Source organism: Nansenia antarctica, assembly GCF_963989245.1.
Source record: "Nansenia antarctica genome assembly, chromosome: 13".
Taxonomy (NCBI): domain Eukaryota; kingdom Metazoa; phylum Chordata; class Actinopteri; order Argentiniformes; family Microstomatidae; genus Nansenia; species Nansenia antarctica.
In genome coordinates this window covers 22,339,812-22,364,811 of record NC_137683.1, presented here as the reverse complement: position 1 = coordinate 22,364,811, position 25,000 = coordinate 22,339,812, and the positions used below count along the sequence as shown (strand labels likewise).

The window sequence follows — 25,000 nt, the reverse complement described above, 5'->3', positions numbered from 1 at the left end:
TAAGGAAGGCAGTAAGGAAGGCTATGGTCAGAATAGCAGCATATATGTATCTACTGTACTCTACTGTACTCTTCTACAGACCTGGTACTCTGCCATGTTGCTGCTGATGGTGACCCACAGCGCCCCCGTGTGGTTGTTGTGGTCCTTGGCTGTGGCCAGCAAGGCCTGGGCGTCCCGGAGCTGGAGGTGGTGCTGTGACAGCCTGGAGGCGATGGCCCGGGTCTGGGACTCTCGCGCTGCCTGGGGCTCCCGGAGGCTCTTCTGGACCTTCCGAAGGAGGGCCACAGCAGCACTGTGACAGACAGATGCAACCACAGTTCAATGGACTGACTTATATAGCGTCTTATTTCAAAGCTCTTCACAATGGCCACTCATTCACTCATTCATGAACACATTCACACACCAAAGGTGGCAAGCTACCATGCAAGGTGCCGGCCCGCTCATTGGGAGCAATTTGGAGTTCGGTGTCTTGCCCAAGGACACCTCGACACATGGCCAGCCGGATATCGAACCGCCGGCCTTGCGATCGTTAGATCGTGAGCCACAGCCGCCCCATATTGATACAACCAGAGTTAATTTGTGAAGTGATCATCAACACTTAAGTCGTTAAGGGATTCACACACGACACACACACACACACACACACACACACACCGCCACAAACCACAGAACAAATCGAGAATCACAGCATGGTCTGTTGACGTTACCAGTCAGTTCAGCAACAACCACACCTAAGATGACGTTACTGTCTTATGGACAAACTCACCTGTGTTCCTTGGTTACGCTGGCGTTGCCATGGGAGAGGTCTATGCCCTTGATGGTTTCCAACATGGCCTCCACCTGCTCCAGCAGCAGTGTGCTGTTGGTCTCATCCATGTCCTCCTCTGTCCGGTTCAGAAGGCCTGCCTTCTCCGCCAGGGCTGGGCCAATCACAAGCAGGGGAGAGGAGATTGGCATGGGACACAAACCAACTAGGCATTTCCCAATATATCGCTCAGTACATTGAGCGTGAGGCTGAATGTTAACTATGTGTCGATATCCATGTAAATGAAATAATCTTGTCTACCTTCATTGTGAAACTTGATCTGTCTTTTCTTTTTTCATCTTTATTTGTAATGTATTATGTAATGTGTGTCTGTCATTTTTTTATGCTGCTTTCTTGGCCAGGCCTCTTGTGTAAAATGAGATTTTTAAATATCAGTGAGACTTAACCTGGCTAAATATAGGTTAAATAACATTTTAAAAAGTAAAAAATAATTCAGCAGTATAACATGTTGAGTGTGTAGTGTTGTACCTTGGATGCTGGTCTGAATGTCGGAGATGTGCTTCAGGAGCAGTGCACCCTGGGTGAGACGGTCCTCTGTGGACTGGCCCACTTCCTCTACATCCACTGACACCAGTGTGGACTGGCCAATCAGGAGGCAGGTCGGGACAGGAAATACACGACACAGTTAGAGGAATCAGAAACACCACTTGAGAACTGTTTCCTTGACGTTGTTACATTACATTAAACATTATTCTTGGACTACAAAGCACTTCCAAAAGGAGATTCTCTATGGAACGTGCTCTTTCGGTCTAGGACTAGTCTTAATCTGGGTCTGATGAGTCAGACGTCGCCTTACCTCCTGTAGCAGTCCATCGATGTTCTTAGTCAGGGTGGTGAGGTCCTCCGCAGCCTTGTTCAGGTGATACGAGGGAGTCTTCTCCCAGGACATCAGAGTCTGGAGGAGAAACACAGAGACACTGTCATTACACTAGCATTCTTTTTTCTATCTCAGAGGTTAGCTGAACACAGAGTTCAAGTTTGAGTTGAGCTGACTTCAAACTAATTTGTGCGTAATAACGTCAGAGATTAAGAATTGCATAGATACAATTAGATTAGGTGAAAGGGTTTTTAGGGGGGTCGAAGGTCATCTGCGGTTGACCTCTCACCTCGACGTCTCTCGTGTCGTTCTCCAGGCCCACCAGCACGCTGTAGGGCGCCAGGATGACCCCTGACAGGTTGACAGACAGGAAGGAGCGCTCCACTGCTTCCAGGTCGTCCAGCAGGACACCAGTACAGTCATCATCACAGGCTGCAGAGATAGAGAGACAGAGAGAGAGAGAGAGAGAGATAGAGAGAGAGAGACAGAGAGAGATAGAGAGAGAGAGACAGACAGAGAGAGATAGAGAGAGAGAGACACAGAGAGAGAGAGAGACAGAGAGAGACAGAGAGAGAGAGAGAGAGAGAGACAGAGAGAGAAAGAGAGAGAGGCACAGAGAGAGAGAGAGAGAGAGAGAGAGAGAGAGGGAGACACAGAGAGAGAAAGGCGACAGAGGAGAGGAGGAATATTAGCCTCTGTTTTGTACATTTTGTACGAGTTAAAATGTGTGTGTGTGTGTGAGCGTGCACGCGTGCATGCCTGTGCGTGAGTGTCAGGTAAGATGTGTGTGACCCAGGTGGTCTATACTCACACACACACTGCTCCTCCTCCAGGACGTGTCTGTGCTCACACTCGTCACACAGGTGTCCTCTCACGGCCGTCCTACACTCACACTGCCCCGTCAGAGAGTCACACACCGGGTGGAGAGACCCCGACTTACTGCACTGACACTCCTCACACCGGCCCCCCGGGGAGGAGGGGTTACCGTAGTAACCCACAGAACACCTGTGGCGGAGGGTGGGGGGGGGAGAGAGAGGGAGGGAGAAAGAGAGAGAGAGAGAGAGAGAGACAGAAAGAGAGACAGAAAGAGAAAGAGAGAGACACACATTTTGGTCAATCTAGCTATAGCCTTCCAGCTCCCTGTATTTGAGATGGTATGTCCAGTATGATCAGCAGGGGACAGCATGGTGGCTCATCTCTCTTACCTCTCACAGTAGCGGCCCTCATAGCCAGGGTTACAGCTGTTACAGCGGAAGTCTCCCGCCACACCCTCCAGGGCACAGGTGGGGCTGAAACTACAGAGAAACCACACACACACACACACACACACACAAACACACACACACACAAACACACACACACACACACAAACACACACACAGTCACACACTGTGAGAACATCATGCCCTCTACTGTCGAGAGGTCTGCATTGTAAAAGGGTTACGACGTACTCAATTCACACCATGACAGTGTGGTAAAATCAGTGTGGTAGAGTTAGAGTTAGGATTAGTAATAAGAGTGTATGTAGGGGATAGGGGTGACTGAGTTGAGGTGTGTGTGTGTGTGTGTGTGTGTGTGTGTGTTTGTGTGTGTGTGTGTGTGTGTGTGTGTGTGTGTGTGTGTGTGTGTGTGTGTGACAGGTACCTGTTCTCTTTCAGGGGGCAGGCGCACAGAGAGCAGTCACTCACAGAGCCTTTCACCTTCCCATAATACCCTGGGGCACAGGCGTTACAGTGGTCCCCTGTGGTGTTGTGTTGGCAGCCCTGGAGGAGGGAGGGACAGGGTGGGGAAGGGTTAAACCTAGAGCCATTTACATTGACATTTTTTACATTTAGCAGACAATTTTATCCAAAGCGAATTACAACAAATACATTTCTCTAAAGTAAGTGAATCATCTACACTATCAGTCATCATAAGCAACAATCTATGCTACAACCAGGGGCCATTGGCAGTCACAATGCTAATATAGATATACTGTATATATATAATTCACAAATTATAAGTATTTAGTGATTCTAAAACTGTTATTGAGTAGGCTCTTCAACACTTAAACTTTCGTAATACGAAAACAATTACGATTGCCGACAGGCGGACCTTTTCACCAGACCGTGTCACATTTGTCTAAGTAAGTGAATCATCTATCCATCAGTCATCATGACATCAAAAGTAATCTATGTATGAGTGTATGAAGGGACAGTACTCATGATACAGCAGGGACAGTATGAAGGGACAGTACCGTGCACTCCCCGGTGTCCATGTCGCAGGCCAGGCTGTGGCTGTTACACTGGCAGGGCACGCAGGGCTGGATGAGGGGCCGCCTCCCCCTGACCTCCAGCTCTGTCAGCCGCTGGCGGTAGTATCCTGGGGAACACTCCTGGAGGACAACACCCAGAGGGAGGAAGGTTCACATTTAGACCATCAAACCCATCAAACGCCTGCATATGATGTCTAGGAACTTCTATATCGGTCAAAAGGTGGTGAAGATGGTAGGGTAGTGAAGATATTCAGATAGCCCCAAATGAGTCCAGGTTACCTTCATACACCAGTAAATAAACAATGATGTGTGTGCACTGTTAGGTCATGGTGCTAGACCACTGGACCACCCCAGGCCACAACAACAGTGATTTAAAAAAAAAAATGTGTATGTTTTTAGGGCATTTCTGCTTTATTGGGAGAGAGACAGTAAAGATTAAAGACAGGAAGGATGGGTGAGAGAGAGGAGGGATGACATGGCAGGATATGTTGATGGCCAGAATCTGTGCTACGCCACTAAACGGCCAACAGTGATTTTCTCACCTGACAGGACAGTCCAGCGTACCCGGGAGGGCAGTCACATGACTCGATGAGCCGTGCCACCTCCATGCCCTCTGACCCCTCCTCCACATCCAGAGCCGTATCCATGGTGATGTTAGAGATCCTACACGGACACAGAGGTATGTCAGATTGGATGGAAACAGTTATCCCAACTGTCTTAAGTGTGTGTGTGTGTGTGTGTGTGTGTATATGATTTTGTGTGTGCGCATGTGTGTGTGTGTGTGTGTGTGTGTATATGATTTGTGTGTGTGTGTGTGTGTGTATGCGTGTGTGCTGACCTGCTCTGCTGCAGCCCAGTGCCATAGGCAGCCTTGATGATGATGTACTCTATGTTACTGAGGACGGACATGAAGTCAGCGTGGCTGACAGCCTTCTCCGACACTGAGTTAAAGTACTTCCACTTGTGCTGTCGGAGAGAAACACAAACAGACTGAACTACACCCAATGACTGGTTCACTCTCATTCACACAGAAAAATACTCTGAAAAAGGAAACATTTCCCTGTTCTTACAGACCGACGAATAACGTTTTATCGTATTGTATTTGTTTACCTCCGTCAGTGGCACGTCGTGACGCGTTTTGACCCCGTTGTCGGGGGCGACCATGTCGATGTAGATGACTGACTTCCTGAGGTGTCCTCCTCGGATCAGGACCTGGGGCTCGTGGTTGGCCAGCCCGGACGCCTCGGCGGCGTAGAACGTCACCAGGTACCACAGCCTCCCTCCATACGACAACAACTGGAGGAGAGAGAGAAGAAGAAGGAGAGTTAAGGTTGAGGGGTAGTTAGTGGTGGCCTAGTGGAGAGTGAGTTGGACTAGAAAATCCCACCTAGGAACACCACCACTAGTGTGCCCTTGATTAACACTAGAACAGCCGTGCCTTTTTTACCTACTATAAGAGCCGCCTCGGGGGCACTTAAGGCACTTAGCCCTAAGTTACTCCAGGGAGACTGTCCCTGTAATCTCTCATTGTAAATCGCTTTGGATAAAAGCATCTGCTAAATGGTAAAAATGTAAAAAAAACAAGTTATTGATAGTATTTCTATGTTTTTACCTGACAGAGCAGGTATATTATTTATTTCAGTTATTTCATATTTCTATTTTCTATTTTCTATTTTAAACAATTAGCAGACACTTTTATCCAAAGCGATTTACAACAAGTACATTTTGTCTAAAGTAAGTGAATAATCTATACATCAGTCATCATCAACAACAAACTATGAGACAGTACTTTCTTTGAGGGTGCTGTATAGATAGAACACAAGTGGGGAACCAACATCATCAGAGTTCACTCTTTCTTCCCCTACTGTATGTGTTGACTTGTGTGTTCGTCCTACCTTGTTCCCCTGGTACTGGGAGGGCAGTCGCCAGTAAAAGGGTCCGGCCAGCGTGGCTGTCTGGAGCTCTCTGGTGTCCAGCAGCATGTCTGCCTCCTGGTGGTAGACCCCCTCCACTACACCCTGCAGGTTACTCTGACTGACCACACGCAAGAGCTCCGGGTCTGCGCCCAGGGTGATCTGGGTGGAGGGAAAACACATCCACTAATCACCACAACGACACACAACACACCCACACACACATACACATCTACTAATCCACACACACACACACACGCACATGCACACGCACACGCACACACACACGCACACGCATACACAAACACACACACACACACTTCTTCTCACATCATCACTCGTACAGCCAGCTCAGCTGCGTTTTTTTTTCTCAATTAATCACCACCAGACAAAAAACCAACGCCACATCTGGGGTCCTCTCTCTCTGATTAATTTGGCTGGAGGCGTCCCTTTGAGTGCCCGTATTAAATGCAACACAGAGCACGTGTGTCCTTGAGGTGGCAATATGCACCAGGCTGTGAACAGCAGGCGTTAGCGTGGCACAGATACCATGTATACGATGCCAGAGTACTGCGTGTGTGTATGTGTGTGTGTGTGTGTGTCTGTGCGTGTGTACTGTATGTGTGTGTGTGCCTACGTGTGTATGTATGTATGTATGTGTGTGTGTGTGTGTGTGTGTGTGTCTGTGTGTATGTATCTGTGTGTGTCTGTGTGTGTGTGTCTGTGTCTGTGTATGTGTGTGTGTGTGTGTGTGTGTGTGTGTGTCTGTGTGTGTGTCTGTGTCTGTGTATGTGTGTGTGTGTGTGTGTGTGTGTATGTGTGTGTGCGTGCGTGCGAGTGCGTGTGTCTACGTGCGTGTGCGTGTGTGCCCGCCTACGACAGATGGGCCTGCGGTAGGCCCGTGTGTGAAGCATCTGTCAGGGCATCACCATTCGCCTTTATTGTCACCAATTAAACGTCTCTAAAACGACTCTAATTAGAACCATTCTGTGTCAGCGCGCCGCAGTCTAACAAGCCTGCAGATAGACTGTTCCTCCGCCAGCTCCTGACACCGTGGGAGCCCGCGTTCTAGTTCCGCTCAGACTGTGCGGTTACTTTGTTGTTGTTGTTGTTGTTTTATAGTTTTATAGTTACTGTACTGAAAAAAAAAGCCTTTGGATTTACATTCATTGGACATCGGACATCGGTTCCCACATAATGAAGATCTTCTTCGATTTATTCATTTTTGTTTCATGTTCATGTGTTGATTCAACACATCTCGGTCATGCAGAACTGATGACGTACACAATTTATTTTACGTAAATCCAAAGGCTTTTTTTGTCTTAATAGACAACACTGTTTGTTTGATGGGAGATGCGAGACACATTTCCCCAAAGGGATTCATGTGGGTAAACATGTTATCCAAGTGTGTGTCATCAAGTGTTGTCATGCCAACGAACCAACGATGAAACTTTCCCAGAACTGAAGAGAACCATGTCCATGTGGTTCCTATTCGTTAACTTATTGTAGTTTATTTCCATGTCATTATTATGTCATCACGTCTTTATGTCATTACTGGGATGTTTGAAAAGAAGCAGCATCCACACACTCAAAACAACAAGATTTCTGCACTGTTTTGAGTGTACGGATGCTGTTTCCTCTTTTTATTCCATTTGATACTCTTCAGCTCCAGCACCTCAGTTAAATCTGATTATGGATGAGCGGTGGTATTTTCACTATTATCATTATTGGGATGTTGAAGTGAATGTGGTCTGTGCCAACTCACCGGAACCCTGACCAGTCCTCCGAGCTCCTCGCAGACCGAGGAGACCCCGAAACAGAAGCAGGGGCTGCACCCCGCTGGGTTGGCCCCCGACAGGCCGAACGTCCCGTTCTTACACTCGTCGCAGCCCCCGCCGCCCACGTTGTCCTGGCAACCACAGAACCGGGTGGGGGGTTAATAAAACACAAAACAACATCTTCATCGGGCAACAATTACAGTATATCACAAATCACAAAGCACTGTTCACATATCTGATACATGTTCTCATGTTACATGTGTGAAATAGAGAAAATGCTTACACTTGCAGTTTCTTAACCACTGCTACTGGACACACACACACACACACACACACACACACACACACACACACACAGGTCCAGTACCTTGCAGACACAGGACCCCGGGTCCTCACAGCCACATAAGCCCAGGTTCTCGTCACAGAACTCTTCTTTGGTGCCGTTCACGTCGCAGTTGCACGCAGTGCATTCTGGGTATCCCCGGAAGCCCATGCTGCAGCGGTCACACTTCTGGTCTGAGAACCCAGGACGGCAGGGGCACTGCCCGCTGGTGAGGTCACACTGGGAGGCGGAGCCTCCAGCCTCACTGCAGTCACATGACTAGAGACAAGGATGGCATATTATCATATATATACTGTATATATATATATATATATATATATATATATATATATATATATATAGGTATTATAACATAGGTATTATCATATATATATATATATATATAGGTATTATCATATATATAGGTATTATAACATAGGTATTATCATACATATAGGTATTATAACAGGTATTATCATATGTCAATGACCCCTGGTCCTAGCATAGATGACTATTCCTTATGATGACTGACGGATAGACGGCGCTTTGAATGAAAGCGTCTGCTAAATGCCAAAAATGTCTAATGTAATGCAATGTATTGGCAGGGTGGTGTGTGTTTACCTTGCAGCCTGTCACCGTATCATGTCCCCAGTGACCTTCCTCACACAGCTCACACTTGTCCCCCTTGGTATGGGGAGGACAGATACACTCCCCGGTCTCTGGGTTACAGTTACCATGGGTGTGGGAACACTGACACCCTGATAGAGAGAAGGGGAGAGAGAGAATAAGGGGAGACAGAGAGAGAGAAGAAAGGGAGAGAGAGAAGAAGGGGAAAGAGAGAGACGAATGGGAGAGAGAGAGAAGATGGGGAGAGAGAGAGAAAGAAGGAGAGAGAGAGAGAGAAGGAGAGAGAAGGAGAGAGAGAAAGAGAAGGGGAGAGAGAGGAAGAAGGGGAGAGAGAGGAAGTAGAGGAGAGAGAGAGAGGAGAAGGGGAGAGAGAGAGAGAGGAGAAGGGGAGAGAGAGAGGAGAAGGGGAGAGAGAGAGAGGAGAAGGAGAGAGAGAGAGAGGAGAAGGGGAGAGAGAGGAGAAGAGGCAAAAGAAGAAGGGGAGATAGAGAGGTGAGTTATAAACGGACACAAACAGAACAAGTGAATAAACAGTCCGTCCAGCAAAGTCGTCCTTACGCGTGCAGCCGTCGTCCTGGTAGTTGTAGTAACCATGGTGACAGCGGTCACACTTGGCTCCTGCCACGCCCGTGATGCAGTGGCACCGGCCGTCCTCTTCACAGGCAGGGGACAGGGAGCCTGACAGACTGCAGTTACACGACACACAGCCCCGCCCACTGAGGAGGCCGTGGAAGCCCACCTGGCAACACACGTGTGGAATATTATTTGCATTATTCTTTTTTGAGGAGGCCGTGGAAGCCCACCTGGCAACACACGTGTGGAATATTATTTGCATTATTCTTTTTTTAAGGAGGCCGTGGAAGCCCACCTGGCAACACACGTGTGGAATATTATTTGCATTATTCTTTTTTGAGGAGGCCATGGAAGCCCACCTGGCAACACATGTGTGGAATATTATTTGCATTATTCGTTTTTTTCCTGAGTGGGGCAGTCCCAGTCATATTTGTCATGTTCTTGGATAGAGTTAGTGAAGGTAGACAGGAAAGTAAGGAGGAGAAGGACATCAGCAGGGCATGGGCCGGATTCCAACCCATGCCGACATGGGCATATGTGTGCGCATATGTGTAGGCCGCAATGCTGGACCACTGGACCACGAATCAACACAGAATACTTTATTGGGGCTCACAGTCACAAATCATTCCACTTTAAAAGCCCTTAATCACACAAAGTCACACTGATGCCTGGACTAGTCAGATGTGGTCAGACTGACAGACGTGTGCAATGAGTTGAGCAGATTTTAGTTTAGGACATGCCCTCGCCCTTTCTACCCCTTCAGCCAAGTCTAAACTAGCCCTGCGTCCACCCAACTCATCTCACGCCTCAATCTCTCATCCTTCATCTGCCAGTGTCTGTCAGCCCGGGTGTGAGCGGCCAATCTGATATGATGAATAACATCCAGATCATTGGGCTGCCTCCCCCACCAGCTGGGGGCTATTACAACATGGAAGCGGGGAATGGAGGGGGGGGGGGGGGGGGGGGGGGGTGCAGAGCGAGAACTTGGACACCAACAGAGAACTGTAGCCTTTCCAAATGCTCATTCCAGAAAGAGGGGTGTGTGTGTGTGTGCATGTGTGTGTGTGTGTGTGTGTGTGTGTGTGTGTGTGTGTGTGTGAGTATGTGTGTGTGTGTGTACTGTGTATGTTTGAAGCAAAGTGGTTGGAAGGCATAACACAGACATTTGAAAATGAGCCACAGTAGCTAACTGCAAAATTAACTTGGGTTTACGACTCAAATTTTACTTCACATGTTTAGGTTAAAAAATAAATAAAACATTACAAAAAAGAAGATAAGAAAGACAGCCCATTCAGGTCTAGTTGGAGAGAGGACAGAGATGTGTAGAGAGAGGATTCATACCTGGCACTGGTCACACTTCTCTCCCACTACGTTGGGTCTGCAGTCACACTGTCCCCTCCTCAACTCACACACTCCCGAGTAGGAGCCATTACCATGGCAACCACACGCTGGGGCAAAACAGACAAATACACACACAGTCATGATGTTGAATAGGTTTTATGAATAGGTTTTGTTTTTTTATTAATAGTATTTTTAAAAATATATATACTGTATAGGTTTTATTTTATTTGACACGATTTAAGACTTGCTGTTTCACGGTTCACCCCTAGATGGCACTATGTTAATGGTTCTTCTACTACATATTTTCTTCTAGTTTTTCTCTCATGGCGAACCTAATCGACACACGTTCCACCTCCTCCACAGTGTTCTGTTATACCATGTTGACAGTGCAATAGTACACACATCAGCTCCGTTCTAGGGCAATGACTGAATCCTCATGAATGCTCACATGATATTATCGCTCAACCAATATAAGAATTCCATGCTAAGGCTCGTACTGATACAGAGTCCGTGCTAACGTTCATGTCTCTGGAATGCTAACCAGGAGGGTTCTTGCAGGTTTTAATACGTCAAATGTAACTATTTTTTACATCATTTAAGACCTATTTCACAGCCATACTGACCAAAAAAAAAGTATGAAGGAAAGGAGAAATAAGTCCCAGAATTACTTACAAAGTCAATGTATTCACATTTAACACAAGAACAATCCAAACACCGTCATACAGTACAGCCAAGGCTGAGAACCAAAGCTGTGGTATTACCACCCCATCCCAGGGCCAAGGGGATTATAGAGGGTCACGTGGTGGTTATAAGACCTCACATAAACTGCCATGAGAGGCCAAGTTCCATGCCCGTTATCATATTCAGGCAGAGGATGGGGGTTTAACCCTTGACCTGCTGAAACCTGAGATGCCTGACCCATAACAGACCATGTTGTTAGATAGGAAGGTTGGGACGGGTGGGACGAGGAACCGGGGGGGAGGGTTAGGGTTAGGGTTAAGGGGAGGGGGTCAAGGGAGGCACGTAGAGGTCAGAGATCAGAGTTCAGATTTAATCTGAAACCGTGTTCGTCAGCATTCCAGTGAGGGACTCTCCCCAGAATGTAAGAGGGTTAGGGTCAGGTCAGTCTTGCGTAGTGGTGGAGTAGAGTTGAATCTGTGTCCTGTTCACTGTTACTTCAGTATGTCTGGGTGGCGACCGGTGAGGGATGTTTCTGGTAGTGTATCGCATGTGTAGCAGACTGTGTGGGGACTAGGTAGTGTTGGAATTCAATCAATCTACCATTTTAGCAAGACACTTTTGACCAAAGCGACTTACAAGTAGTGATTACAGGGATACAGTCTCCCTGGAGTAATTTAGGGCTAAGTGCCTTACCCAAGGGCACACTAGTGGTGGTGTTCCCAGGTGGGATTTGAACTCTTGTTCAAATGTCCTTCTGATCACCAGTCCAACTCACTATCCACTACTAGGCCAATCATCATCATCATCATCATCAGCGTCATCGTCATCATCATCTGGCTCTTACCTCTGCAGTCCTTGGCGGTGACGGCGTCGCCGTAGTAACCGTCCTCACACCTCTCACAGCGCGTTCCGTTGGCGTGTCCCGTGCACTTCAGACACTCTCCGGTGACGGCGTCACAGTGACCGGGCTCCCGGGGGTCCACGTTCCCGTTACACTCACACAACGCACACCCCTGGCCTGCTACCGTCGGGTTGCCGTAGTAACCATTAGCACATCTAGGAGTGTGGGGGGGGGGGGGGGGGGGGGTGAATGAGGGTTGAGTTCAGAGGTTAACATTGTCACCACAACATTGTTAAAACCAAAACTGTAAATATCTGGCTCATTATTAGCGAATGGAAGTGTCTTTCTACCTGACACACAATATAAGGTTCAATCTAACTAAAATACCTCCTCATCCCCACTACCCCCCTGTACAGTTTGTCTACTGTTAAAAAAAGAAAAAAGAAAAAGGCAATTCCTTCCTTCCTCTAGCATTTCGACTGGTCCTAGCATAGATTACTTTTACTTACGATGACTGACGGATAGGTGATTCACTTACTTAGACAAATGTATTTGTTGCAAAATCGCTTTGGATAAAAGCGTCTGCTAAACTTTGTTTTGGCCTCACCTCTCACAGTGAGTCCCGGTGTGGCCCTGCTGGCATTGGTCACATGCCATCTTCCCAGGTTCCTCAAGGACACAGGTGGGGCTGAAACTGAAGACAAGACAAGCCTGGTAAATGGACCTCACTCACATAGCTCCTTCTAACACCCCTCCTCTCCCCTGGACGTGCATGTGTGACCTATACTGTCACCATGGAGACGGTTGGTGGGTGAACGGAGCATTGGCAGACTTGGCACGACAGGCAGACGCGCGGACGCACACACACACAGACACGCATTCTCGCTCACACGCACACTCGCACACACACACACACACCCACACACACACACACACACACTTACTTGTTTGACGCCACAGTCAGCGGGCAGGCGCATCTCTGGCAGTCCTCAGCGGTGCCCTCGGAGGCATCGCCATAGAAACCGGGCAGGCACTGGTCGCAATGGGGCCCAGTTGTATTGTGGGTACAGTGCTACGGGAAGATTTAAGGGGACAGTGTCAGATAGTTCAGCCCCTCTCTCACACACACCTACACACTCTTAAAAACCTCCACTCACACATACACACACACACACACACACACACACACACACACAGTGGCCACAGAATGCACACCATAGCAACTTAACGGCCAGGAGATCAAGTCTACGCCTGTGCAAAGAAGAGCAGTAAAGTACTGGGTTTGAAACATACAGTAGCTCCCTAACATCTAGTTGACGGACACTGTGTTGTACTGACATGCTGTCGATGCCTGGGTCGGGCGCTTGCAACCCAAACACGGCTGTGCAACAAGCCATTAAGCTCCTCACAGCCCATCAGTCAGGCTAGCGTGTCACACAGCCGGAGGGGGACGTGATCAGGAACAGATCCGTCCGTCATAAGAACTGTCATCAACATCAGGCCTGGGCCTGGACATTCCTACTGGGTGTGTGGGGGGGAGGGGGGTGTAGGGGGCTGCGTGCCGTGCACTGGTTTCCCCTGCCTCCCACTGAGACAGTGACCGTGTGTGTGTGTGTGTGTGTGTGTGTGTGTGTGTGTGTGCGTCTGGGCTGTGAGGAGGTGTACACAAACATCTCTAAACATCGCCTCCTTATTTCACACAGCTGTGGTTAAAGGTGGTGAGGTCACACTGTGAGCCCCATCAACAACCCTACACCCAGGTGCATGTAGTGCATTTATCTACGTCTCTGAACCCCCCCCCCCCCTCCACTGTCTAAACAGGAGCTATGCTAGACTAAGACCAAGGCAGAGCCATAGACGTGTATATGTACCGCTGCATATCTATGGATTGTATATCTATGGCTAGTATATCTATGGCTTTTGGTCTCCCGCTGTCTAAACACGAGCTAGGATAACTAGAAGAGACTCACCAGACACATGCCGTTGATGTCGCATTCCGAGGCGTGGTCGTTGCACTCACACTGCAGACAGTTGCCTCCGAACAGGATCCCGCCGACGCGGTAGAACCCAGGTAGACAGTGCTAGAACAGACATACGCTTGTTAGAACCCAGATACGCAGGACTAGAACAGACAGACAGTACAGATTCAAGACACTAGAAAACAGTGAGACAGTATAAACTGATTGTTGATGGTTGTCGACTGTCGTAGAGCGAGGAGCTACAGTTACGGCTGTATGAAAGGGGGACAAGTCGGCAACCAATCGAAATGTTCAGACTTTTTATTTTGAAAAACGGAAATGCGTTTCACAACACACTCGCTAGTCAAGCCAAAACATTGCAATGCAATGGATTCGGTGAGAAATCCCCATTGCTACCTAGTTAACTATAACACTACTTTACATTGTTAGCAGGCTCCCAAAACAAGCAGCTGTGTTAGCTGACTAGCGATGTGTGTCATTGGTTTTCGACAACGCTGAAATGTATTTAAATTTTTCAAAATAAAAGTCCCAACATTAAATCCGTCTTGACTTGACAGGGGTGCTTACCTCGCAGGACGTCCCAGAGTAGCCATAGGGACACTCACACTGCTCCACGTCCTGAGCCTGGACTGGGCTCGCTGCGTTAGGGTCCGCCATGTCCAGAGACACCTCACTCAGTCTTGAAGAAAAAAAAGAAAGAGACATTGTGTTTAAATTTAGCTAGGGTTCATCATCTAAACTGTTATGCAGATACATGACAGCAGCCGGTGAAACCAGGAACAAGTCGGCAGCCGATCAAATGTTCTGACTGTTATTTTGAAAATGTTAAATACATTTCAGCGTAGTTGAAAATCACTAGAAAAGACACACTCGCTGGTCAACTAACACAGCTTGTTTTGTGAGCCTGCTAACAATGTTATGGTTAACTAGGTAGCAGTGAGGATCACTCACCACCAAATCCATTGCGTTGCAGTATTTTGGCTTGACTAGCGAGTGTGTGTTGTGATTTTCAACAACATTTAAAAAAATGAAATCTGAATAAACGTCTGAACAATTTCATTGGTTGCCGACTTGTTCCACCTTTCACCAGCTACCATCACTTATACACCGTTTAGCTGACTCTTTTATCCAGAGCAACTTATATTACAGTGAGTGCATAGAATGTTCAGTATATAAATGGTCCCAGCAGGAATCAAACCAACAACTTAAGCGTTGTTAGTGTAACGGAGTAGAAAAGGGCAAGTTCAATTATAACTAAAATAGGTATAAACTGCGCCTTCTAAGGGTTTAATGACGTGGTATATCCGGGGTGTGTCCGTGACCCGGATGCTGTGTCCGTGACCCGGATGCTGTGTCCGTGACCCAGATTGCGTGTTTACACTTGTGATTGCATTGTGCTACAAGAGCGCCGAGTAAACGTTTTACTTATACGTTGTTTGTCGTCACTACAAGAACACCACATATAAAATGAGACATTGTGACAGCGGTATGAACCTGGTAGCCATTGTTAGGACGATGTTTGGAGGTGCAGCGTTCGCCTTTGACAATACGAAGTTTGCAACCAGACGCTAGCTAGGACAAGCTAAATAGCCCGGGAGTGACGACGTCTCGGTGACTGGACGACAGGAAGCAGCACGACGACGACGACGACGTTGAACCGCCGACATGGAAGTCATTTAGCAGACACTTTTCCTTGAAGTCATTTAGACATTTTTCTCCAAAGCGACTTACAATTTGTACATTTGTCTAAGTGAATCAACTACACAGCAGTCATCAATAAATGAACGTGAGCCATCCAGCTGAGAGTGATTCATGAAAAGATACACCCCGTCACATTGGTGCCGTGACCTGTGGACCTGAAGTCAACTCTTCACCTTGACCGGGACCACTCTGCTGGATCACTCTGCTGGACCGCTCCTGCGTGCTGTCTGGTGGGCGGCGTATGGTTTCACTCAGTTCATTCGGTGATGTTATGCACAAATGGATTGTTGAATTAATGAATGTGATCTGTGATTTATTTTAGTTTTATTGCTGTTTTGGTGACATTTTTCTTTACTGGTCTTTTATCCGATTAGTCTGTATAGTACTGTTTTATTGAATTATAATTCAACATGAGCCACAGACCAGGATGTTTCAGTACGCCACTAAGCAGTAGCATTGGGAGTAGGGCTGGGTATCGCCACTGATTTCCCAAAACGATTCGATTCCGATTCACCAGCTCAGTGAGCTCACGATTCGATTCGATTCACGATTCGATTCGATTCGATTCGATTCCGATTCGATCTAGTTAAAATATACATGTTTTGCTTGAATATGAAAGAGATTCTCAGAATTAATGCTATAAATGGTTCAAGGAACCCTATAACATGTAGCATTGTTAAACATATCAACGAATTGACTCCAAAGCAGTTACATGAATGTACTTTTTATTTACATATGACTTTGCTTTTGTCCAGCTCATCTCTATCGTCACATTTTTTAAATCCAAAATGCACCCAGACATCTGACTTTAAGCCTGGTGGTGACTTGAGTGTCCCTGCCATCGCCATGTTTTTAGATTTTAGTGTTGAGACCTCACGTTGCGTGAGATATGATCAATTCTTGTAGCACGAGATCTCGTTGCGGGTTGAAGCTGCAAGCAAAAAAAAAAAAAAAAAAAAAAAAAAAAAAATCGATCTCGGGATTTAGGAATCGATAATCGCTCATTTTAATGAAGATCGATTCTGAATCGGGAAATCGATTTTTTGAACCCAGCCCTAATTGGGAGGGGTAGAGCGATCCTCCTCAGTGGAGGTAGGGGGATTCCAGTGTTGAGTTATGATAGTCCTGTTCAGGGGGGTGATGTTCATGTTGTGGGTAGTCAGGATGCTGCTGGGGCCCTTTCAGTTAGTGGGGACACAGTTCCTTCTCAGAGCCACGACATTGATCATGCACCGAGCACACGGGTCAGTGATGCCCCATCCCCAATCTCTGCTTTCCAGTTACCTAATGTAGTGAGCCAGATGAGTGACATAATTAGAGATGTTGGTCTACAGCTGGCAGATAGCATACTTGCACGCCTTGACTCAACGCTACCCCCTCTTAGCTACCTCAATGCTACTCCTCTTAGCACTGCGCATGCACAGACCACGCCCACTGATACATCCACCCAGAGTCTAGACCTGTCCCAAGTCCAGTTGGTACCTCACAGGAGGGTGAAGGAGCCTCCAACGTTCAGAGGGGATGGTAAGGACGCAGTGAATGTGCGTGAGTGGGAAGACATAATGAGGAGTTATGTGAAAAAGGCGAACATCAGAGCAGATCAGCAGGCGGAAGAAATATTCACCCATCTCAGGGGCAGGGCTAAGGATGTAGTGAAGTATGGGACGAGGAGCAGTGGCATTAATGTCGCTGAAAACCCAGAGGCCATCTATGGTCTTCTACGTAAGCATTTTGCTGCTGTTCCCTGTTCACCTATCCCCCTAGCCGACTTCTACACCACGCTGCCGAAGAGTGGTGAGGAAGCGTATGACTACTGGCTACGCCTCAATCAAGCTGCAGATGTTGCCACTGATCGCCTCAAAGAACAAGGTAAAACACTTGAGTGCCCTCTCCTGGAGGTGACACGTATGTTCATCAGGAACTGTCCATCCAAAGAGCTTGCCATGACTTTCAGATCAAAGACGATCGATAAGTGGACTGCTGTAGAGGTCCAAGATGTACTTGACGAGTTCCACACTCAGGTGTGCTCGAACGGTGTTGCCGCAGCCGTGAGTAAAAGGCCCAGTGAGGGTGTGCTAGTGAACAGAGTTGAGATGTCAGGCACTGATATGTGTTCACCTGAAAAGCAGGATACTCGCCCAGACAAGGGGGCAGAGGCCTTTGAACGTATCATCTCAATGCTAGAGAAAGTCCTAGTGGAGAAGTCTGCTCCTGCTAAGGACATGTCAAACAAGCAGTATAGACCCAGCCCCCCCAGGATTGAGGGTCTGAATAACCTGCCGTGTGCTGTGTGTGGCGACGCTAGACACTCTGCTTGGACTCACTGCCGTGACCAGAGGCTCTGCTTCCAGTGCCATTCGCCTGGACACCCCAGATCCAAGTGTCCGATGCAGGGGCGTGCCCAGTCGGCGCAGCAGGGAAACTTATAGATCTGCATTCAAGGGAGGACTGTGCAGATCATGTTGATATCTCCCCCAATGATGAAATGGCTGATTGTGAGTCAACATACAAGTCATTCATCTCCAGAGCGCCTTCGAACAAGACAGTAGTATTTCAAGGTCTACACAGAGTCCAAAGGTCTGATAGTTTATTCTACACCACTGTCTCCGCTGCAGATGTCTCTCTTAGAGCGATGATAGACAGTGGTTCTATGGCATGCACGCTTAGCGAGGCTGCGGAGGCGCGTCTCTTGCAGCGTAACCCTGATCTGAGAGGATGCCCCGCTGATGATGTCATCATTATAGGATGTGGTGGTCACCGAGTTGTACCTAAGGCAATATACAATGTCGATGTGGTGGTGTATGACTGCAAGATGGTCATCCCAATGCTTGTGGTGCCTGGACAGACCGATGACATGATACTAGGCAGTAATGCCATCAAGAAAATCCTAGAGTTAATGAGGAAGACTGACAGCTATTGGCGGCTGATATCTGAACATGGTGGTGGCAGTGATGGGGACTGTCATCACTTCTTCTCTCTCCTTTCCAATACAGAGAGATGGAGGGGTGAGACAGTGCCTGAGAAGGTTGGCACACTGAAGCTACAACAGTGTGTGGTGCTACAGCCAAATAGTGAGCATCTTGTATGGGGCAGACTCCCTGTGTCGGCACCTATATCAGAGGGCAGTACGGTGGTTGTGGAACCAACTCAGTCCAGATGCAGACCGAATAAAGTTCTGGTTGGCAGAGTTGTTACGCCGATGTGGGGCGACCGATGGCTGCCTATGAAGGTTGTGAATCCCACCGGTGAGCCGGTAGTGCTGAAGCGAAACACCAAATTGGCGGACGTGTTCCCCTGCATTGCCGCTGAAGATCTGTCCCCGCCCGACCACATTCAGTCTTCCCCACAATCCGTGACTGGTGAGTCTGTAGCAAGGCCCAAAGAAGACATCAGAAAGGCACTGGAGGAACTTGGTCTACGCGACCTAGACTTGGACGCGTGTGAAGTCTCTGACCTGTGGAGAGAGAAGCTTTGTCAGCTTGTTGTGAAATACGAGTCAATCTTTTCACGCCACAAGTTGGACTGTGGTGAGGCGTCTGACTTCGTGCACAAGATACATCTGGTGGACGAGAGGCCATTTCGCCTGCCCTACCGCAGAGTGCCACCGAACCACTACGAGAAGCTGAGGTCTGCCATCAACGACATGGAGGAGAAGGGCATAATTCGTAAGTCCAACAGCGAATATGCCTCACCCTTGGTTCTTGTGTGGAAGAAGGATGGAGGGTTGCGCATCTGTACGGACTTCAGATGGCTTAATGCGAGGACAACGAAAGACGCACATCCGCTGCCTCATCAGGCTGACGCGCTGGCTGCACTAGGTGGTAATGCCTACTTCTCCACAATGGACCTTACCTCTGGTTTCTACAACGTGCCTTTACATGAGGACCACAAGAAATACACTGCGTTCTCCTCTCCCTTTGGCCTGCATGAATATAACCGGATGCCTCAAGGGTTGTCCAACAGCCCGGCTACGTTCATGCGGATGATGCTCTCGATCTTTGGGGATCAGAATTTCACCAGTCTATTGTGCTACCTAGACGATGTTATGGTCTTCGCTCCTACAGAACAGCTGGCACTCGAGCGTCTAGAGATGGTTTTCTCTCGTTTGAAGTACAACAATCTCAAATTGGCTCCAAAGAAGTGCTATCTTCTGCGGAAATCAGTACGGTTTCTCGGCCATATCATCAATGAGTCAGGAGTGCAGACGGACCCTGGGAAGGTTGAAGCCATTAGCCAAGTACAGGTATCCGATCTGATGGACAGTGATGGGGTGTCTCCTTCACAGAAGAAGATTAGGTCCTTCTTGGGCATGATGCTTTACTATCAGCACTTCATTGAAGATTGTTCCTCTAAGGCCAGACCCCTATTCAAGCTTCTCTCTGGACAGAACGCTGGAGAAAAGGCACGCAGAGGGAGAAAACCAGTGAAGAAATGTCACAATCTTGTAAAGCTCAAACCAGCTGACTGGACGCCCGAGTGTAGGGATGCTTTCGAGACATTGAAGCGCGATCTCCTGCATTCTGTAACCCTGGCCCATCCTGATTTCGCAAAGCCATTTATCCTAGCAGTGGATGCTTCATTCGATGGGATTGGCGCCGTCATCTCTCAGCTCCAGCCTGGTGATAAAGTTGCAAGACCAGTTGCCTTCGCTAGTAGGACGCTGTCACATGCTCAGTTGAACTATCCAGCTCACCGACTTGAGTTCCTGGCATTGAAGTGGGCTGTATGCGAGAAGTTTTCCCACTGGCTGAAGGGAGTGCATTTCACAGCGTGGTCGGATAACAACCCCTTGACCTACATCCTAACGAAGCCCAAGTTAGATGCATGCGAACAGAGGTGGGTGGCCAAACTTGCTGCATATGATTTCGATCTGAATTATATCCCAGGGCCTAGGAACATAGTCGCTGATGCGCTGAGCCGTGAGCCATTTGTTAAGTCCTGTGTGAGCCATCGCCTGGTGAGGGAGCCTTACCTGTCCTTGCTGGATCAGGTGAATGGAGTAGTGGCTGGTACGGTGCAGGACGCTTTCCGGCTGACTACCAACTGTCAAGGTGTTCAGCACACTAATGTCGACACAGATGAGGTCCTGAGTCCTGAGTCTTCTGGAGGTGCCATTAGTGCTGAGGAGGTGTCTGCTGTCATGGACGTCCATCGTACTGGGGGTGTTTCTCAGCTGCCCTACATTAATCCGGAGTATTTGCAATTGCCCGAGGAAGACCCTTCCATCGCCATCCCACAGAGTCAATTACACAATCTCCAGCAACAAGATGCTGTAGTGAGCAGGGTTCTCTTTTATATGCAGCGACATAGGAAACCAAATGCACACGAGAGAACAGCTGAGTCTAGCTGTGTGCTCAGGCTGTTGAAACACTGGAAGAAGTTGAGAGTGCGTAGTGGACTCCTCTACCGTGTGAAGAGAGACCGCATTAGGGACAAGAGGATCTTTCAGTTCGTCACTCCAGAAGCTCTGAAGCGACAAGTCTTGCATGGAGTCCACGATGCTGCTGGCCACCAGGGTCGCTCAAGATCATCCTCTCTGGCCAGTGAACGATTCTTCTGGACAGGCATGCAGAGGGATGTTGAGAATCACGTGAAGCACTGTCAGAGATGTATTTTGGGGAAGACTCCTGAACCACACGCCCGAGCACCTCTTGAGAGCATCCGCACTTCAGCTCCTATGGACTTAGTGTGCATCGATTTTTGGACCGCAGAGCAGAGCGACAAGAAGACCATTGATGTTCTTGTTGTTACGGACCATTTTTCTAAAGTAGCTCTTGCCTTCCCCTGTCGGAACCAGACTGCGAAACAAGTTGCCCGCTGTCTATGGGACAAGTTTTTTTGCATATATGGGTTCCCCAAAAGAATCCATTCGGATCAGGGAGCTAACTTTGAGAGTCGGCTTCTAAAAGATCTACTAGAGATGGCAGGTGTGCATAAGTCCCATACGACTCCATACCACCCCATGGGCAACGGCGTCACAGAGAGGTTCAACAGGACCCTCGGGGGCATGATAAGGGCCCTCCCTCCACTGAGCAAGTCCAGGTGGCCACAGATGCTCCAGACACTGACCTTCTGCTACAACTCCACTGTGCATGAGACCACGGGCTTCGCGCCATTCTACCTGATGTTCGGACGGGTCCCACGGCTGCCCGTGGATGTCATGTTTCATCATGTGCTGGAGGATGATGCCGTTGTCAGTCGTCATGAGTTTGTGCAACATCTGAGGAGAGATCTTTCTGAAGCAGCACAGATCGCTCAAAGGAATGCCATCAGGGAACAAGATCGTCACGCCAAACTGTACAACCGGAAGGTCAGAGGACTGCCGTTGGGTGTTGGTGACAAAGTGCTACTTGCCAATCGAGGTGAGAGAGGGAAGAGGAAGATCGCAGACCGGTGGGAATCAACTCCTTTTGATGTGGTGTCTGTGAGATCGGACATCAACGTGTACAGGATCAGAGATGTTGTCACGAATAGAGAGAAGGTTGTACACAGGAACATGCTGCTTCCGGTTGACTTCTTGACAGTTCCGGAACAAGATGGGAACCCGGCATCCCTAGAGGAGTCGCAGTCTATAGCTTCCTGTGCCAGTGTTCAGGGCTCTGTCACCTCTGATGTTGAAGAGGCCTCTCGGTTGCGCACCAGGGACTGGGTCTTGGAGTCGCCTGAGCACGCGGGGGCAGAGAGCATCCATGAGGAAGAAGTCAACGGAGGGACTATGCCCGTGCCAAGTGCCTCGAAGGAAGACCGACCAGATGAGTTGCTGGATAGTGTTCCTGATGACTCTGTACCTGACTGCCACACTGATTATCCCCCTGACACAGTATGTGACACAGTACACTCACCTGAAGCTAGATGTGATGCCCATGGTGACCTTCCAATTCTAGTTGAGGTTGAGCCGGAGCAGGTAGTTTGCACACGTTCACAGAGTGCTCAAGTTCCATCAGTTGTCACGAGATGTGGGAGGAGTGTTAGGAACCCAAATAGGCTTATTTGTGAGATGTCAGGGCAGATGCTTAAAGGGAGTACTGAGCCTTTCATAAGTTCTGCATTTAGTTTCATTGCGGCGTCTATGTAGGGGCGTAGTGCATCCAGTTTTTTTCTTTATTTATTTTGCTTCCGGTCTGAGTCGTGACCTAGAGTCATGAGATCCTCTTGTAAGGGCAAAGTTATGTACAACTGTGGGATGTAAATGGCATCTCTTTCTCCTCTGTGATAAGTACGGGTTTTGGTACCAATCTGTCCTTACACACTTCTTATGGAAGAATTTATAATGTTGAGTTTTGGTACATCAGTGCTCGAGATCCACGTTGTTTTTTTTTGTTTTGTCATTTGTTTGTTTTTTTTTCGCTCCTGTGTTTTTTTTTACTGTCCTCCGGTTTTCATGCTGTTGCCCCATTTTAGTATAATTTAAGGGGGGTGTATGTAACGGAGTAGAAAAGGGCAAGTTCAATTATAGCTAAAATAGGTATAAACTGCGCCTTCTAAGGGTTTAATGACGTGGTATATCCGGGGTGTGTCCGTGACCCGGATGCTGTGTCCGTGACCCGGATGCTGTGTCCGTGACCCAGATTGCGTGTTTACACTTGTGATTGCATTGTGCTACAAGAGCGCCGAGTAAACGTTTTACTTATACGTTGTTTGTCGTCACTACAAGAACACCACATATAAAATGAGACATTGTGACAGCGGTATGAACCTGGTAGCCATTGTTAGGACGATGTTTGGAGGTGCAGCGTTCGCCTTTGACAATACGAAGTTTGCAACCAGACGCTAGCTAGGACAAGCTAAATAGCCCGGGAGTGACGACGTCTCGGTGACTGGACGACAGGAAGCAGCACGACGACGCCGCCAACGTTGAACCGCCGACATGGAAGTCATTTAGCAGACACTTTTCCTTGAAGTCATTTAGACATTTTTCTCCAAAGCGACTTACAATTTGTACATTTGTCTAAGTGAATCAACTACACAGCAGTCATCAATAAATGAACGTGAGCCATCCAGCTGAGAGTGATTCATGAAAAGATACACCCCGTCACATTAGCACCACTCTCTTCCAACTGAGCCACACCACACCTTCCACACCTTCCATCCAGAGGACAGAGAGCCACTAGCGGACCACCCCTGTCTGAGACCCCTCCCCTGCGTACCGTATTGCCCCCTCCGCGCTGGCGTTGAGATGGGCCTGGACTCTCAGCCCGGCCACGTCAGCTAGGACGCTCATCAGCTCGTCTCTCTCCACCAGCTCGTCCGTGTGCAGGTCCAAGAAACTTTGCGGGAGGATCTCCACGGCAACCTGCTGCTCCCTCAGGGGCGTGAGGAAGAGCAGGCGGGGCGGAGTCTGACGCAGGGTCCTCCCGTTCCCCTAGGGGCGCCAGAGAGCAGGCAGGTCAGGTTAGAGGTCAGTAACAGGTCAACAGGTATGTACGGTGAGAAGTTCAAACACTCCACAACTTATGAATACACTGAAAATAAAAGCCTACATCCTACATAAATGAAATGTGTTTAATCAACACAAATCGGGTTGAACATTAAATAATAATTAGAATTAAATAAATCAAAGAAGATAGTTTGTGTTGATTATTTATTTTATTTTATTATTATTTATTTTTTTCTACTTCAAACCAAAGGCCTTTTTTTTCAGCCTAGTGCTGGACTGTGTCTTCCGATTTTATTCAGTTATTTCAGTTTATTGCCATTCTGTTCACATTCATCTTGACTAATTCTGTCTCAAACTGTAGCTGTGGGCTGCTAAGACCTCTTCATCCTCTCTACCCCTCAATACAGTTTCTCTACTGTAAATAATGGGGAAAAAAATCTTCTAGCATTATGACTGCCGAGCATAGATTACTTTTTCTTGCTATGACTGATGGCTAGATTATTCACGTACTTAAATGCATTTGTAAGGCATTTGTAAATGCCCAAAATGTAAATGTAAGACTGTAAGGCTATGTATCATATTACGTACAGCAATGAAATATAATAACTATTTTCAAAGTAAGCGAAAGAGCCTACGGGTGTGAAGCCGTGAGCAGCTTACCTCAATAATCACATCGAAATGTGACGGCAGAGACTTGTCCACGTTCTCTACGGAGACGTCGTACGCCACGCTGTAGTTCAGGAACCCTCCGTATGACGTCAGCTGCACATGAACGCGGGAGAAGGGAGACAGTAAGTAAGTAGAACCGATGGTTCTCGAGCCTAACGGCCCTTAGGGCAGGCCCTTACGGCTTGATGTACAAGTACCCCCCTCTGGACATGACGCTGATATGGGAGACAGTTTTCAAACTCAGGCTAACAGCACTTACAGGACCCCACTAAAAGTGTTATTTAGCCTGAATAACAGTGAA

General features: G+C 48.0%; 1 protein-coding gene across 1 annotated transcript in view; it reads right to left on the bottom strand.

The window, feature by feature from the left end:
• lama1 (laminin, alpha 1) overlaps positions 1–25,000 on the bottom strand; it is a gene marked incomplete at its 3' end in the record, with an annotated part of 59,560 nt that overhangs the window by 20,377 nt on the left and 14,183 nt on the right. Inside the window, 25 exon segments of the mRNA XM_080544108.1 lie at positions 82–292; positions 767–920; positions 1,295–1,406; positions 1,623–1,721; positions 1,933–2,075; positions 2,455–2,648; positions 2,849–2,938; positions 3,288–3,406; positions 3,880–4,017; positions 4,440–4,560; positions 4,736–4,863; positions 5,008–5,193; positions 5,793–5,972; positions 7,576–7,719; positions 7,956–8,189; positions 8,532–8,668; positions 9,096–9,276; positions 10,452–10,558; positions 11,977–12,188; positions 12,581–12,667; positions 12,918–13,045; positions 13,944–14,054; positions 14,520–14,631; positions 23,801–24,015; positions 24,691–24,792. Of these exon segments, the coding sequence (XP_080400234.1) occupies positions 82–292; positions 767–920; positions 1,295–1,406; positions 1,623–1,721; positions 1,933–2,075; positions 2,455–2,648; positions 2,849–2,938; positions 3,288–3,406; positions 3,880–4,017; positions 4,440–4,560; positions 4,736–4,863; positions 5,008–5,193; positions 5,793–5,972; positions 7,576–7,719; positions 7,956–8,189; positions 8,532–8,668; positions 9,096–9,276; positions 10,452–10,558; positions 11,977–12,188; positions 12,581–12,667; positions 12,918–13,045; positions 13,944–14,054; positions 14,520–14,631; positions 23,801–24,015; positions 24,691–24,792 (3,645 nt within the window).